General features: G+C 43.3%; 1 protein-coding gene across 4 annotated transcripts in view; it reads right to left on the bottom strand.

The window, feature by feature from the left end:
• Positions 1 to 13958, bottom strand: part of MTUS1 (microtubule associated scaffold protein 1) — a 112009-nt gene that overhangs the window by 6008 nt on the left and 92043 nt on the right. For all 4 annotated transcript variants that reach the window (XM_085223056.1, XM_085223055.1, XM_085223058.1 and 1 more), the window contains 5 exons: positions 11077 to 11143; positions 2987 to 3201; positions 2351 to 2456; positions 1289 to 1362; positions 1091 to 1186 (listed from right to left, as the gene is read on the bottom strand). In XM_085223056.1, coding sequence (XP_085079182.1) covers positions 1091 to 1186; positions 1289 to 1362; positions 2351 to 2456; positions 2987 to 3201; positions 11077 to 11143 — 558 coding nt within the window. The remainder of the gene's footprint in view (positions 1 to 1090; positions 1187 to 1288; positions 1363 to 2350; positions 2457 to 2986; positions 3202 to 11076; positions 11144 to 13958) is intronic.

The following is a 13958-nucleotide window of genomic DNA, read 5'->3' as shown; positions in this document are numbered from 1 at the left end:
TAAATAACAAGAGGAAAAAAAATGGTCCAGTGAGAATTAGAGCTGCTTCTAGTTGGTAAGCCTGCACTTTTGCACACAAAGCAGACTTTTTTCTCTGGCTTTTTCCCCTCCCAGAGCTCTCTATGTTCATGTTTGGTTTTCCATCCAAAGGGCTCCCTGTAGCTGGGCCAAAGGTCACATTACTGGAGTTTTGTCCTGCCATTCTCTGGTCTTCCTCTGTCCCACTTCCCTGACCCTGAGCTCTATTACTGTTTATATTTTTTTCCAAGCATGTATCTGTTCCTCTTTAGCTTTATTTGAGTGTTTGACCAAGTCAAAAACAGGGTGAGTACTAGAAGACACAAAGTAGCAGAGGCATATAAATCAGCTTTGTCCAAACCCATTGTAATTAACAGATTATCCTAACAGGTAAAACACAGACTGACTACACTTGCAAGACTGCCCATTTAAAGCAGCAAAACTGCCAAAATCTGAGGATCTGCCACTAACAATTCTAAACGTTTTTTTTAAGCACGGAATTTCTTTTTGTGAGAAAACATTACTACAGGCCACACTGAAAATAAACTAGAAAGTAAGCATGTCTGTTTCTAGCCATCTCCAAATGCATGAAAAACTTCTCTCAAAGCACATTTCTAATCCTAGGAGCATCATAGATGACAACAGCCTTGGGAGAAAGGTGAGAATGAAAAGTTTATCTAAAGGATACACCCGAAACAAGCACAGGTCATAAGTTCATTAAAGACTGAAGTACAAGAAGTGAATTTTGTAGCAATGATACAAGACAGCACCATCATGGTGCTGGTTGAGCATTTATCAACTAACGAGAAGCAAGCTGTGATACACCTGCATACACTCAGGTTTTCAGATTCACTTAGGCTTTAACTTACACACAATAGATTTATACCAGTAAAGTTAATAACATTGTACTGCTTGACAAAAACTTCTGGTAGGCAATCCATTTACATACAGTATTAATGTGTATCGGAGCTCTCTATCAGATTTGATTACAGACCTTTCACATCATGCAGTAAAATAAACCCGAGCATAAAAGATCTGCCTGTCTGCTTTACTTTTGGAGATCTGGACTTACAAGACTGGCTTTTTCTTTGGCTGTTTGTTTTTGCTCTTCTAATTTCAGCTTCTCACTTAAAGTGATGTTTTCACATTTCAATTCATCAATTTTTTTCTGAAATGAAAAGACAGAGCACAGTTAAGCCAAGAATTCAGTGCACATCTCCAAAATCCCATTTAAGTTTTAGATCTGCAATGACTCAATCCCCACATGTACCTCTAGCAATTCCTGCTTCTCCTTAAAGGAATCTTCAAGCAACTTCCTTTCAGATTCATGGGCATTCTTGAGCTCTGCAACAAATGATTTTTGTAGATTTTTAATACATGATGATGGTTTTATTTTTTTTTTTAACAAGGACAAATAGCCAAAACACATATGCACAGATGCAGAGTCACTGCCAACAATGGAAAGAACATTTATCACAAACCATCCCAAAGCCTATACAAAGTATCAGATTTATCACCGCTTCAGATTTGTGGGTTGTCCTCTCACAAACACATTTCATTAGTTGAAGCATCTCAAGTTTGAAAACACTCATCTACATGCAACAAATGGATGAATTGAGCACAGATCCACATCTGACAAAAGCTGAGCTTCTGAAGGGAATTAGAGGCAAAAACTATATCATGCATCTCCCAGGCATTTACTGAAAAACATTTCCTTTCCTACTTTGGAAATATCACGCAGAAGAGCTCTTCAATTACGCTGGAAATGCCTTTAAGGAGACAAAAGGATCGCTGGAAATTTGCTTGTCAGGTGGAGTCAGAGGGAGGATGGAAACCATCACCTCTTAAATCATCTAGACACAATGCAATTTAAATCTGAACACGCCTCTTCCTAGAAAAAACTTCACTCTTCTAAACAATGCACAATATTTCTCAACTTGAGAAACATTCCCACATCAATCTGGACACCACCTAACCCTACTTAATGTTCATCTCAATTTTGAGGTGCTCCTTTCAGAAGTGTGGGGGTGGTAGGGAAAGAGTTGCTCCTTTACCATGACATTTTGAGGGCAGGCTGTAATTTAGATGCATCTTTTAAAAGTCATCTCCACTCTTAAACTGTTTTGAAAGTTTCATTCAATGATGATGGAAGCATGGTTATTTCTGTATATAAAATAAACTTGTTCAGATCCAAAAGGAGGAATTCAGTCAGCATTTGTAAGGATAGCTGACCAGCAAGAAGGAAATGTACATATTCAAGTTTAATATATTTGAATATTTTTGTTTGTGACCAGCAGTACTACGTTGTATGGACTTAATACAAAATACTTGCCCGAAAAAGAGGATTCATATTTCTTTTTCAGCTCCTCTACTTTTTCTGAGTGGCTGTTTTCAAGTTGCAGCTTTAAGTTTTCATGTGTGACATTTAAGTTGTCCACCTGCAATATGACAAGATGAGTTTTTCCCCTTAGTGTGACATTTTAACCCTTGCTTAAAATATTGTTACGGTGGTTTTTTGCTATGCTTAAGTCTAGGCAGCTCTTAACAGATGGTCACAGGAAAAGCTAAGCCACGTACAACACTTAATAGATGAGAACAGTTTACAGACACCAACAGAATGTATGTGTCTCTCACACACACGGAATTGCTGCAAAGCAGGTTCCCAAGCCAGGTGTGGTTTTATAAATGTTAAAACTCAAGCTGCTTCAAAAGTACCTGCAGAGCTTCAGACGTAACTGAAGCTTGCAGAATGCTGAATTTCTACCATGTTAAAACACAACCTTAAGGCTTGGCCAACTTCGCACACTAACGTTTTCTTTTGTAATTGCAATCAAGTAGAGTTTCACATTAGATAAAATACATTCAGTAATAGCCAAAATAAACAAACAAACAAATCAAGACTTCTTGAGGGCTCATTTGTAGCAGAAAACAATTGTTGAAGAATATTCCTACTCCAAATACCACAAACCTGCTCCTGGAGCTGCGCTTTGTACTTCTCAGCTTCTTCAATGCAGATACTTTGGAGCTTCTCACATTCTGCGGTGTAAAACTGCTTGAGCCTCTCCTCCAGTTCAGCTAAATCGCTGTGATGCTGCTCATTTAATTTCTGCAGGAATCCTTCATAGGTAGCTTGCAGTTCATTCCTGTCTCTCTCCAATTTCTCACAAGCTGCAGAAGTTGTTACTGAAGATGGCAAAATTAAAAAAAAAAAAAAGTCATCTGGTCAAGTTCATTGCTAAGTTCACAGTCTCATTACAGGTATTAAGGATGGGAGTATGCCTGCATGGGAACAGAGGCATACAAAGACAAGTATCATTTATCCATGAAACGAGTGCCACCTCCAAAGACATAAGAAAAGACCTTTGCAAAAATACTGAATAGATTGTGTCTTATGCTAAGAATTAATTTAATCTAGTTAAATCAGGAACCCACACATAAAGCACAAACGTGACAGTTTGTCATGACATAGAAGAATGAATGTCTCACTGGAGATACCAGAGTGCTCTAATAAAAAAATTAATTGGATTTGCTACTTCACCTAATTTAATCCCATTTCAGGAGCTATTTGTCAGAGTACTTCACTTTCTGATGTATAAACCACTTAGCTAAATTGGAATGTCTTAACATCCTGAAGGCCATCCATCCAGCATGCTACCCATGCTCAACTGTAGAGCACTGAGGCAACTGCAGACTGCCCTAAGCAGAGTAATACAGGAGCACCAATCTGAAATGTACTGCTAATGTGCGTGCACCAAATAGATTTAAATATGCAAGACAGAGAGCAGTTCAGGCCCAGGGCAGAGCATTAAGGAGGCAAACTACAGAGTACTTTACAGTTCTCCATACATTTTTATTAACAAAGGTAAGTAAAGGAAACTGCCTGGGTTTCTCTCTCCCTATTTACTGAGCTGATTAAAAGTCAAAACAGAAACTTGTGCTTTAGAGTTTGAAATTTAGTAGTCACACCTCCCACCAAAAGTGCTGGAACTGAAAGAATCCCTTTTCTGCTGTTAATGCGATTGGAACAAACCCCTCGTGCAGCTGCACACAGGGGCTGCAAGCAAGGTGAAACAGGACCGCTAGCAGAATCACGAAGTCACCAATCTCAAGCAAAATCACTTCTGTGCAGCATTGATCACTTTTGTTTAAAATAAATTTTAAAATTAATTAATCAGATGAGTATCTCCTTAAGAGAAAAATCAACTAGAACGTTAACATGATCTTGAATGAAATGTAGGAGCTTGGCACACTGCCCAAACAACATAAACTGTGGAAGCATTAGAAGATTCAAGAATTTTGGTACAGGCATTACAGGAAATTCTTATCATAGCTTTGTTTGGGCACTAAGATACATGGATTGTAGATCTTCAAGGGCTGAGTCCCAAACCAGTCCTGGCTTTAGCTGTCCTGAAAGCAGCCTGCCTGAAGTTGGGCATGTGTCAGATTTGCTCTCTGCCACAGCTCAGCAAAAGCAAGGGAGTAAATGAACGGTACCTTCACTCCTTTAAGGAAAATGCAGTGAAGTCCTTGCACTACTGCGATCAATTGGGGCGTGCACTTGAAGTGTAAGAGAAAGCTGTACTGCATGGAGATCTCTTTGCATCTGTATCTGCTTGAATTACTGGTGCCTTTTTGTTCTAAGTTTTTTTTTTTGTTTTAGAAACAAACAAACCAATCAACCCCACAAGAACCCAGCTGCTTCAGCTTTGTGCAAGTGTTCTGTTGGAAAGCTCTGCTGAGCAGGATAGCACTAAGGCAAGCTGTTCAACCTGCCATTGGCAATGATGCAATGAAAAGCTCAACACAAACACATCACAACATTCACTCATGATTTCACAGCTTTCTGTACCATCACCAAGTAAGATTTTTATTTCCTTATCTTAATTCTTTCCATGAGTGACAGTCATAAACAGATTCCTTAGGGGAAGGGAAGGAGAAAAAAAAATGAGCAAACTCCTATCACATCACATTGACAAAGTTACTGTGTATGCTTTGCATTTTCAAGCTTTTGGGGAAAAAGAAGTGTCATAGATAGGGGACGTTCTTTGTAATGCAAAGAAACAGACAGAGAAAGGCAAAGAGCCAAATGGAAACATCACTCAACCAGCAACACGCAGAACGGATCTGGCCATTTACCTCTGAATCACAGCAGCACAGAGGCAAGCAGCTCACATGCCTCATTTAAAGCAATTGTAGTGAACTGCTTCAGATGATCCACTTCCTTTAAAAATGGAGTCATCCAACTCTCGACTCATAAGGCCAGAGCCACTGCTTTGCCTCTGGTGAGCTAAAAGAATTTGCTGCCTCACTTTGCCTTGTCTTTAAATGTCAGCATAGAGATCTTCAGATGACGCAAAACATTTCAGAAAAAAAAATCAAACAGCAAACCCTGCCTTTGTCAAAGGGAACAGCCACATCAGGTCTTGTTCAGCCAGTTTGCAATCCAGATTTATGAGAAGATCACGTTATGAAGATAAACAAAAACTAACTTTTAAAGTCTGCACCGGCAGTTGGAAGTTACCTTGAAGGTACCTCCTGGCCTTCCCAAGGCTGAAGGCTTTGCACGTCCCTGCAGACAGCACGTCTTGCTGCACCCTTGCCATGCAGGTAAGGAGCAAAACCACCAGTGGGCTCCCAGTACCACGAGCGCGCAGTGAACTGCATGTGAAGTTCCAGCAAAAGCTCCAACTGAAGAATTGTTCTGAAATTATGAGAAGCCCTCTAAACAACAATGATCTGTCCTCTTGCTCAAGACTCAAGTGTCTGCAGCATTTTGCACAGCTCTGTTCGTCTCCACACTGAGTAATACAATTTATGACTGCACGTTGCCTTATTTTAAGAAAGTGATAGGCCATGCAAGAGGCAATCGATCCCTTTGCTTGGCCACTTGTGCACAACAGGGAATAGTGCAAAACTCCTGACTGACTTTGATAACTCAGTGCAAGACTTCTCTCCCAGAACTGGTGTTTAATTTTGTGAAAAAGAATTGCAACTAGAACTTGCACGCTTCCAGTAGCACATAAAACTCCATTTCAACTTTTCATGAAATTCAGAGACATTCTGAAGTGCAGGATGCTTGTTTTTTGTACGTTCCTCTGCCTTCTTATAGCACTTCCCTTCACAGTTCCACATCTTCCTAAGGCCACTCATTACAAAAATAAGACCACAGACTTTGAGTAAAAAGCAACAGGAGATTCAAATGGTCTGGCAGCATTTGAAAGAAAAATCAAGTCAGTAAATCAAGCAGGGTTTACTTCATTATTGATATAGCAAATCCATTAATTTTTTTTTTCTGCACTTGGTTGTCCCAGTGAACGATCCAAGACAAACCATCACCCTTCTATTACAACAGCACAGAGCAAGATTATTTCGTATTTCTATGCTTATAACACCTGTTTATTACACAGTGCAATATTACACAGTGCAATAAGAATGTGGTTCTTTTGGGCAGAACCACCACCACCTCTGGCAATCACAGGAAGTTTCTGAAATTTGGTAGCAGCATATCTTCTGACCAGAAATGCTGCTTTCAGCTTGTGAACTTCACACCTGTATGGAGATGTGAACAATGGCCAATTCCATCCTACATGTGTTCACTGCACAGCTCTGTATGTCAGCTATCTGAACCCCAGCCTGGGGGACGTGGAAAACGGGCACCAGCAGCACCTTTCTGCATGAGAAACCACAGCCAAAGAGGTTGCCCTTTTTTCATAAGAACCCCAAAGAAATCTCTCTCTCATTTCCAGCAAAAGCAGCCAAGGGGTAAGCCTTTACAATTGCACAGCATCTAATTCTTACAAAATTTAGTTTGTTTTTATTCCAGTTATCTAACAATACATCACAATAAACCAATTCAGTCCTTATGGATCAAGTACTTACTTACAATAAAACCTTTCTCAACTTACTCTACTCTCACTTAAAAGCCACTATAACCACAACTCAGAGGAGATAAAACAGCTTACCTAAATCAAATCACTTTGAAGCAAAAGTTATCATCATAAAACTGTCCAAGTCACTCCCTGGCCTAGCCTTGCTTCATGAAACAAGAAGCCATGGGGCTGTCTGACATTCTGAAGCAGAGATTGCTGAAGTAGCAAAATGGTGGCACTTTGATAGGTGTGGGGGATGTGAAATGAGGATCATTGACAGAGAACACCAAGCATTTAACATGGTGTTATAGTGCATAACATTTTATTGTTCTAACATTATTAATCACATAGGAGTATTTATGTGTACATTCTATTGACCAGCAGTTCTACTGGAGACACACAAGCTTTTTTCCTTCTCTATATAAAAGTTTATTATAATAATCATCCAATAATTAATTTGTGTTTTTGGCAGATTCTTAGTATTGGAAATTCTTCCACCCAAGCATGCTTTCAGTTTATGACCAAGTTTCTCTGGGTGTTACCCATGGCACAGCGTCAAGCCAAGTTTTGGGCAAGCTGAAATGAGCCAGGTGAACCAAGAGAATGCTTTAGGGCACACGGAGGTGGGTAAGGCTGAATGCTCAGATGAAGTACGCAGGTATCTGCCAAGAAAAAAGCTCCTATTCTTTAGTACTACAAATACCACCACAGTGTCAACAGGCAGGGAGACGCATGAGAAGAAATGCTCCTTCACCCAGATAATTGATGGAAACGTCTAGCTTCTGTTAAACCTTTTTTAAGAATTACCCAAACCTGGAAACCAAACCATATTCACTTCATCTGCCAGTGATGATAAACCCAATAGCCTTTATATCCCAACCTCCAAAGCACACTTTAAAGGTCAATTACTTATAAAAAACAGCATAGAAAATTACATGAAAATATTTCTGAAGAAAATGCTGTTTATCAACTGCAATGCAGAGGAGTCCAGTATGGCTGCACAGGATACATGCACATCCCTTCTGCCCACTAAAAAGACTCTTGGCTGCAGGTCCAAAGGGGCCAGCAGCCGCTGTGCCAGCCCTGCAGCAGCATGGGCCTGGGCTGCAGCCAGCAAAGCTGCAAACTGAAATAATCCAGAGTCAAATTCACTGCAAGGAGCAGTTTCATGTCACTGTGGAAATACGCAGTTCTTGCTGCTTCTACTTACATAATTCAACAGGCAACTAGAAATGGTTTATATAGCAGCTTGTACCTTAATGAGCAGGGAAATTTAAGTAACGAGCAGCATTCAGATCTGCTCCGGGTTCGTAGGACCAAAGCAGTTACACTGAAATCTCCCCCGTTCAATCTCTGAGGCTGTGAATGGATCTGGTCTCCTTTGAAAAGCCCTTCCCCAACCAACACCATGTCCAACCCCTCACACAGTGCCTGGGGAATGCCTTCCATGCATGGTCTAACAACACCACAGCTGTCTAAGCGAGATCTTAGGGCTGCAGCAATGCATGGTTCAGTCAGCCCACACTGCTAATGCTCCATTTGCACACTGTCATTAAACAAGAATGTATTTGAATAGGAAGCATATTATGGAATTACAGAATTTTACAGCAAGCCAGTTAGTTTTACAAGGTAAATAAAGCAGCCTGGGAACATACACAATTAAATTCAAAAAAGACAGAAACCAAGGACTCGACACTGTAAGGTGTGGGCAGCAGCAGATTCTGTGCTCCTCTCAAACTTGGCAACATCCTGCATGCAGCCTACATGGAGCTTGACACACCTGGTTCCTCTTCCTAGATGGCCTATTCCCACACTGTGAACAACATGCCTTACAAACACGTCAGCCTGGGACTCTGTGAAACCTGTAGTGTGTGTACAACCAAAAAAGATTCAAATATCAGCCTGTGCCTAACTGACACCATCAATCAAAATTCTCAGTGCTTACCTCAAATAGCCTGTGGGGAACCTGAAGTACAGCTGTACACATTTAACAGTGGAAACACAAAGCTGATTAGCAGGTGTGCATTTAAACAGGTTACTGTCAGCTAAAGCTAACACTGCAAGAATGTTTTTGCGAAGCTGGTCAACAAGTGAGGGCCAGCTGGCTTTTTTATTTAACTACTTTAAACAAACCAGATAGAACTGAAGACGTGTCAAGTTTTGCAGTACTGCAGTTAATACATTTCCATCCCATGCTAAGAGATACAGACAGTCTACGTGCATGATGGAGTTAAGACACAAGACACTGCATGAAGATAAATGCTTCCCTGAAATTACAGGCAGTTCGGAAACCTGAGGCTGCCCTCAGCTGCTCTGCAGAGCTGGCACAGAAGTGTTACCACTGCAAGAGGACAGTGGTGGCCCTGGACAGCATCACCTACTGTCAGCTCTGCAGCTAGGTGCCATGCAGCACAGTGGGGCTGATTTGTCCAAAGCTGTCTGGGTACCCTTTGGCAGGACAGTGCATTCTTGTAGTAGGAACCCCTTCCCAGATCTTTGGAATGAATTAAGCTTTCAGAAAACAAACAACAACCAAAACCCTAAAAAATGGGCTTAACGCTGGTTAGATTTTGGCCTATCCCTCTAATCCGAATTTCCCCTTCTTGTTAATTGACCTGGATGTGGCACTCAGGCAGATAAAGGAAAGATAATGCTGCAGATGCAACGACAGGATAGAGAGTCCTACTTCAGAAAGATTTCTGTCAGAGCAAGAAATGTTCACGATAAGGTAAACAAATAGATTTGCTCAGAAAGTTACATACTTTCATATACATACACACACACACACACATACAGAAAACAAATCTCTGTCTTCATCATCTTCACAACACAACTTCATAGGTCACCCAAAAATGCAAGGAGTCTGTTTGCACAGTGCTACTCTCACTCTAATTTTGTCACTTCAGAGTAGCAGATGTGCTGATGCTGCAGTCAAGGGACACGGCCTCCACCTCCCCCCAGCAGCCCCTTCCCCTTTGGTTGTTCTGGCACTCACCAGGCAGGCAGGTGAGCCCAACCACTAGCTTTCCCAAGTGCTGACACACGGACACAAAGGCAGAGGGCTACAAGGCTCTCTCACAGGCAGCTCCTATTGGGACAGGCCTGGAAAAGGTGCAAAACTGCAACCCTGACACTTTGCCACCAGAAAGGTTAAAGGCTGCAGCTTGACAGATGCCACCACGCACTAAGCTCTAGAAAAGCCTCCACTCTTCAGCACTAACTTCCAGCAATGAAAACACATCTCTGAAAGGCGTTTTGTATTTTCAGTACACTCACATACTTGCTTGGTCTGCAAGGCTTCCTCTGTTCATGCCACCACCCGCCAGGCTTTCAACTCTTTCAATAGATGTGCTGATGGAGTCGCCCACCCTGCTAATCAGCACTAATAAAAAATCTGATAATTAAACATACACCTGTGCGCAACAAGGCCTACCCACACAAGACAACCTGAGCTGAGACAGCTTCCAAAGCATGTGAAAATACAAGCTTCCAACTCCTCGGTAATCAGTCGTTATCTAAAACTACTTCACACAAATCACTGTTGCTTCCCAAGGATCTTTCCTTTGTAAAAGGGTTCCATAACAGCAAAGGTGAGCTGTCTATAAAATGACAGCTTCATTTTCAAGCACCATCAGTTTCAATTTGATGACTTCTTAGACTCCACAAGATTATCCTGCTTCCAGATCTATGAAGTTGCCATTAAATGCAGTTAAACCAAGCTTCAAAGTTAGCAAAACCAGCCCTTGCACATTACAGCTCCATTTCATATTACAGCTGTCTGCTAGGCTGAGTTTAAAAATTTAATCTCATTAGCCTGATACCATTTCATAATAGTTTCACATTTATTCACCGACAAGCAACTAACAAAGATTTTGTGCAGTGTATTTCACAGATTTATAGATTTCTGCTTCATATCTCTAAAAACAGCATACAAGTTGGGTATCTAAGCAGAGGGCACAATGTGGGACAGCCTCCCAGGTTCAGGAAGGGAGCGCTTTGTCCACCAGATGCAGATTCCATGAGCAGGCAAAAGCAGAGTGATGCAGAGCAATGCAGCAGTGCAGCACCCAAGCAGAACTCAGCCAGGGAACTCACTGCCTGCCATTACAATGCCATGGCATCTCTCTTTCCATATACCTGGTTTGCTGCAGTTCTGTTTTCATTCAGACTTGGAAAAATAGGTTCTTACCTAGTTCTCCTCGCAGGTTGACTAGTTCTTGAGATAACTCTTTATGTTGTTTCAGTGCTTCCTCCCTCTGCAGAAGGAAAAAAAAAACAGAGACAAACATAAGTGATCCAAACAGGGCACCTTCCAATAACTTGCATGTGCTCTGTAGGAAAACAAGAGGCAGGAGCAAGAAGCCAAGCTATGAATCATTTAGGATAACAGTCCTGCTGTTACTAAATACACAGATGTCCTGTTGTTAAGCAAGTTATACTTTAAAACAGAGAACAGTTTTTTCCAGGATAACACTGCAATTAAGATCCTGCTTCACAGCCATTAATTACATATTTTATGATGGGTGGAGCAACATAACCTTACAGCACAAACCAAGCGATTGCTGACAAGGGCACCGGAGTACGGTGAAAGAGGCATGCACTGAGATAAATATCTGAAGCTTCCTTAAGGAAAATATAGGCACGATCCCCAAACTTTGTCAAGCGCTCCATCTGCCCCCGGCAAGGTGCGTGAGGGGCTCGCAGAGGCATACAGAGGCAGCCCTCCCTGCTGCCCTCCCTGCTGCACCGGGGCGGGGAAAAAAAAAAAAAGAAAGAGACAAGCCCACCCCCACACCGCCGCCCCCCAAAGCAGCCCAGCGCGAGGAGCCCCCCGGCAGCGTTACCCTGGCTGCGGTGCACTGGGGGTAGAGGCACAGCCTGCTGCTGGCGCAGCCCATCTCGGGGCAGCCGCAGCCGCGAGCGCCGCCAGCCGCAGTCCTGCCCTCCGCGCAGCCGAGCCCCGGGCTCCGGGCGATTTCCCGGCGGAGGGGAGGGGAGGGGAGCGCTGCCCTTCCCCTCGGCCGCGGCAGCCCGCGCGCGCCCCGTGGACGCGCCGCTGCCGCCCTGCGTGCGGGGACGGCGCGGGGGAGGCCGGGCAGCCGGCGCACGCCCCGAGGCAGGCTGGCGGCGGAGCTACAGCGCAGGCTGAGCCGCGGCTTTGTGCCGCTCCTTCCGCCGGGACGCGCCCGGCGCAGCGCGGCCGTCCATCCCGCACGGGAGCGTCCCGCTGCTCGACCCGTGCGGTCGGGCCGTCCCGGTGAGAACCGCGGGCTGAGCGCTCGCTTGGACACCGACACGCTTGGAGAGGTTAAGCAGCCGTGCCGTGGCATCGAGCGCTGAGACGCTTTTACACCACCGGACCGAGGTTAAAAACCTCTCCTCGTCCCCGTGCTAAGCCCCCTGCTGAGCAAGGAGCCCTACCGGCGGCCCACGGTGCTGCCCCGCTCCCCGTCGGGAGGATGGGGGTCACTGCTCTGCTCCCTGCAGCCGTGCCCACCGCAGGACCAGCACTGCATGCTGCAGTGAGCCGAGCTCTGACAATGCCAAGCTTTCCAGCAAAAGAACCACTAAAGCATTTTCCAAAGCTTCCTTCTGTAGTAACCCTGTTCATTATTAAATCAGCGCACACTTAGGAGGTTGGGTGTTCTTTACCACTCCCTTCCAGCTTTGTTTGTACACTCACTTTTTATCCGAATTCTAAAAAATAACCATCCTCGAACCCAAGTTCTCCCAGCCTGCCTGAGTTAGTAGGACAGCCTGATTTTCCTTCCCCTCAGCCTAACGGCCGGACCACAGCAGCCTCCTGAGAGATGCTAACATTTGCAGTGAATGTTCCCAAAGGCCCTCCTTCCTCATGGTCCACAGGACATTTTGTATCCATTTTAATTAAAACAATCTGATGAGGAAAGGACACAGATATTAGAATATACTAAGCACTGACCAGAGGCCAAAACCTTAAAATAAAATGAAGTATCAACTGCTCAGTTGACACACATATAAATATGTAATATATATATATTACATTTCTTGCATTCTGCTGCTCTTGCACCCTTCTGCTTTTTACTGGTGCTATTGAACACTATGCCCTCAGCCTCCCACTTGCCCATTTGGTTTTCCAAACCAGGAGATCCATGCAGACTTTGTGACCACTCACAAAAGTACATTCTCAGAGAAGGCCAGCCATGCACTGCCAGCCTAGGGGATAGGTTGCCCAGAGAGGTGGTGGATGCCCCATCCCTGAAGACACTCAAGGTCAGGCTGAACCAGGCTCTGAGCAACCTGATCTAGCTGCACGTGTCCAGCTGCCCTGCAACAAAATAGGGAGTAGATGATCTTGAAAAGTACCTTCCAATTCAAAGAATTCTACGATTCTGTAAAGAGGCAGTCTGAGGTGGTCATACAGTTAAGCAGCCACATTCAATAATCAGATTGACAAGGAATTCATTTAGCACTACTATCATCTAAGTTGTGAAATAAAGCTCCAGATACAGGGGTCTTCCCATGAAAACTCAAAAGTTTAAGACCTGAGATTAAAGTGTAGTAAAATACTGAAGACCACTTGAATGATCCATTGAGAACCATCTTCAGTGTTTAGTTTGAAGACAGGCACTTAGGTACTTTGTGCTGGAATATCAAGCTACCTTATAGTTCATATTTCACAAGATTCTAGATGAAAATCAGTATTAGAAACTGAAAGAGCAGATCCAAGAGGCAGGATCAAGCAGTTCCGGCATTTCTCCAGATAAATCTGGCAATAATAAAGAGCCTTTTCTAGCGAGATGATCCTTGAATCACTATCAAAGACTCAAGGAGGGTCTCTGTAACAGTTCCTGGCAAAATATATGAACTTACTGCAAGATCATGTAGAATACACTCAGGACCTATTTTTCTCATTTCAAAAGAATCTGTTACAGCTGTACAAGAATTTCAGTGTAGCTTTTGCAAAAGCAAACGTGGAAGCAGTATGAAGCAATGAGAATTGAGCTGGGGGATAAAAGCTTTGCCACAGGCACCACTATTAATGTGCACTTCTCCAAGAAGATGCTGCAAAACAGTTCTCAGCATAACACT

The sequence above is a fragment of the Meleagris gallopavo genome, chromosome 4 (assembly GCF_905368555.1).
Source record: "Meleagris gallopavo chromosome 4, MGAL_WU_HG_1.1, whole genome shotgun sequence".
Lineage (NCBI taxonomy): Eukaryota > Metazoa > Chordata > Aves > Galliformes > Phasianidae > Meleagris > Meleagris gallopavo.
The sequence above is the reverse complement of the archived record's forward strand: the minus strand, read 5'-3'. Positions and strand labels throughout refer to the sequence as shown.